This window comes from Nanorana parkeri, unplaced genomic scaffold (assembly GCF_000935625.1).
Source record: "Nanorana parkeri isolate BGI_ZX_2015 unplaced genomic scaffold, ASM93562v1 scaffold561, whole genome shotgun sequence".
NCBI classification, from domain to species: Eukaryota; Metazoa; Chordata; class Amphibia; order Anura; family Dicroglossidae; genus Nanorana; species Nanorana parkeri.
In genome coordinates this window covers 238,009-241,558 of record NW_017306829.1, presented here as the reverse complement: position 1 = coordinate 241,558, position 3,550 = coordinate 238,009, and the positions used below count along the sequence as shown (strand labels likewise).

The 3,550-nt window shown below is 42.0% G+C and overlaps 1 protein-coding gene across 1 annotated transcript in view; it reads right to left on the bottom strand.

Annotated features, from left to right (window-relative positions):
• Positions 1–248: 248 nt before the first annotated feature.
• CSRNP2 (cysteine and serine rich nuclear protein 2) overlaps positions 249–3,550 on the bottom strand; it is a 38,974-nt gene continuing 35,672 nt past the window's right edge. The window contains exon 5 of the mRNA XM_018562113.1: positions 249–2,261. Coding sequence (XP_018417615.1) covers positions 1,425–2,261 — 837 coding nt within the window. The 3' untranslated portion in view covers positions 249–1,424. The remainder of the gene's footprint in view (positions 2,262–3,550) is intronic.

Genomic DNA, 3,550 nt, shown 5'->3' with positions numbered 1-3,550 from the left:
TCACTACCTTGTACCTGGTAGATACAGACTGTAGTTAGCTACATTCCATACTTACAAGATTTTTATAACCCGCTCCTAGAGGGTACAGAGAAACCCACTTTCCCCCCCAGATCACAGTACACCAGGTACCATATACTCCTGCGATTAGACGTTAACAGGTTATCTTTAAAACGATAATGCATGATGGATTCGGCAAACCATAAGATGTGTATGTGAATAGAAAAGAAAGACAATAGACAAGTTCCAGCCTAGCTGTAGGTGGCAATAACTTTATTGGCCGATTTAAGGTAATTTAGTCCTTGGGTAAAAGGAGTCTTAGAAATGTCAGAATTTTGCCAATAAAGCTAGGACCATATTTCAGTTACTTCATAGGATGAAAAGTTGCAGCTCACTAAAAACCCTGCAAATACAGTATGCTTTTAAAATGTTTGCCAAAATGTAACAGATTGACTGTTATCTATAAATAAATATTTTCCATTGGCGTATTTGGTGATCTCATAATTTAAAACACAATATTTCAAAGTAAAAATCTACATAAAAAAATAAAAACTGTACATCGCACAGACCCCTTAATGCTCGGGCAGGGGGAAGGGCAGTGCTTAAAATAATACCGTATATCTCATTGCGATAAAAGACTAGCACATTTGAATGCACAAGTAGTACAACTGTCCCCTTTAAATAGTTCACGTTGAAGATTAGCAGCTTTGTAAAGTTGAGGAAAGTCCTGTAGGTTAGTCTTGTCTTGAAGTTAAAGTGCTTCTGCACCATCATTTGAAACTTAAGCCTACTCAATAGCACCATACTACGTCTGGGTATATCTGTGTAGTTTACATGATGTTAGTCTCCGTTCCTTCTACGTTGACTGACGGAGTGAAGACGCAGGATGCTAGGGAGCCACAACAGATTAATCCAAAAAGTAAGGAACCATGAAAAGGAAAAGGTAGCCTGCCGTCTGGTAAGCAAACCGTGCCAAACCATATACAGGTGCTTTTGGAGGTGGTAGATCTACAGATAGAGCACTGTTAGTTTGTAAGTCAAGTGAAGTCTGGCATGTATCAGACAATGGTTGTAGCAGTGTGCCTATTGCAAAGTTATAGTGGTCACCAAATTTTAAACATGGAAAATATTGCAACACAACCCAGCAATATGGCAACCATCCTCCCTATAGCTAAACATACCCAAGGGTGAGCTGGCATAACATTGGCTTACTCAGAAAGGTTGTAAGAAGGCCCAGAACCATCTTTAGATTTTTTTTTTCTCCCCCCTCTTACACTGTTTTTTTTACGCATAATAAAAAGACATTTGTAAATGAACAATGCCAATATAAATAGGTCTCCCACAGGTACACACATGGAAAGTTGAGGGGAAAGGACTTTGATTGGATAGAAGATGAAGAAGCTTGTGCAAAACATCTGCCAAAAGTGTCATATGGTCAGGGTACTCTCTGCAGAAAAGTGCTGGCCTGACCAGGGGTTGTCAGAATTTTCCTGCAACCTCCCTCCTTCACTCATAGAGGTTTCTAGTGGCCTGTCTGTCTGTGTTACCAAGTCAGAGGAATTCCCAGCAGGCTCTGGTTCGAGGTTCTCCTCCTTAGAATAAGGAGTCATCATTGTGTAATCCTCTGTATCTATCTGGACCGAGCCACTGGACTCTGTAGTCTCAGAGGCGATAGATTCTGTCACGTCTGACCCTGGATTTAAGCTGGTTGAGTTCTGATCATAAATGGACACCATGCTGTCATCTGTGTAGTCAGGTGGTGAAGCTGGCCTCCCAGAGTCTTCGTCTGTGTAACAGAGGACAGAAGAGTCAGAAGACAGCAAGACAGGATTGTCGGAGGAATGGCAATCGGACGGTGGCAACGAGATAGGTGCCTCCAGAAGACAGACCTCTAAACTCTCCACACTGGAGTCTAGACTGAGGCTTGAGCCACTTGAGGTCTCTTCACCTTCATCGAGGAGCCTCTGGCGCTCCTCTGCACTCTGCAGGTGGCGGACAGCAGCCTCATTCTCTAAGTGATAGTTCTCGGCTATAAATTCATGGAAGTCCTGCGTCTCCTGATGCTGTTGGGCAGTGAGGGAGTTAGGAGGAATCTCCTGTTCTGGTGGCTGAGGTCGTGGATGTTGGCGTTTATTTTCCAGCTCAAGTTTCATTATAGTATGAAGGTAATGAGTTCGTACGCGGATAGGGTTGAATTCTATGCGACCAGCTACGTTACTGCAGCCATCTCTGGAACACCCACATGGAAATGACATACGATCCACCTATTCAAATGACAGAAAAAGACAAAAGGATTGAACTATGAGTAAGAAGGCTAAGACATCTATTTAGGTTAAAATCAGAATATGGCATCAATTCTAACAGGATCTAAGTTGAAAGTACGACATGCTGACACTTATGCAGACATTAACTGATGCCAGAGCTCTACCTGGAGACTAAGCTGCCTCACACCTGCAAAACTGAATGATCATCAAGCTAGCCATGTTTTTAGAATTATAGTCTATGTATACCCAAAACTTTCTTTTTAACTTTGAACAGAACAAGGAAGGATTACAATTTTTTAAAGGATTAAAACTTTTTTTTTTGTCCTGTGGCCCTTGTCCCATTGGTGGGACTTCCCTTCCTGTCATGAAGACTAAACCGTGAGGGAAAATTTCTAAAAGTGAAGTTAATTCCCCTCTCAGAGAGTTGTCATCAGAACATGTATTATCACTGGAAGATTTCCCACTACCTCCTGTTCTGTGACAACTGTAAAATGTAGGATTTACCCATCTTTCTGTTTTGGCGAGAACGGTTAACAGGACAAATAAGAGGGTGCATTTCCCAGTGGGAGCACAAAGGGGGGTATTAAAAATGCTGCTCCATTTTTTAAACGAGAACAAAACCTGAAATGTAAACCAAAATGCTACAAGAAATGTATTATAGAAGTGCTCCGTTATGTTGTCTTCTGCTATAAAATCCCCTGCCTGCTAGCAGTTCTTTTCACATTTTACACGGACAGTCGTACATGCACAGCTCAGTGTACAATCCCAGCATCTGTAAGTGCTGGGTGCCGAGATGAATGAAGTTAGGTGTGCATGCGCATGAGTTAAGTCATTCCGGCCCAGGCAATCAAGGCGACTGAAGACTCCTGATCTCAGAAGATGACGGAGAAGCATTGGAAGCACCATCGACTGAGCGACAAGGAAGACTGAACTCGTGGCAGCATCGGCAGGGCAGACAAGGTGTGGGAAAATTGTGTGCATCAATACAGTTGCAGCTCTGAAGTTGCCTAATGAAATATCTGAGACCATGGGGGTGATTTACTACCCTAAACACACACACACACCAGGTGTGTGTGATTTTCACACAGCAAAACTTATTTATCAACCAAAAAGTCTCTAAAAGTATATTTCCACTAATGCCATATATGAAAAAATCATGCACATGATGCATATATAATGCTGCTTCACAGTTTAGACAAAAATGGTTAGCTCATGCATTTACATTCCTGCATTCATCAACGCAAGCAACACAACATAGAGCTAATTTACCCAACATCACCTTGGAATTC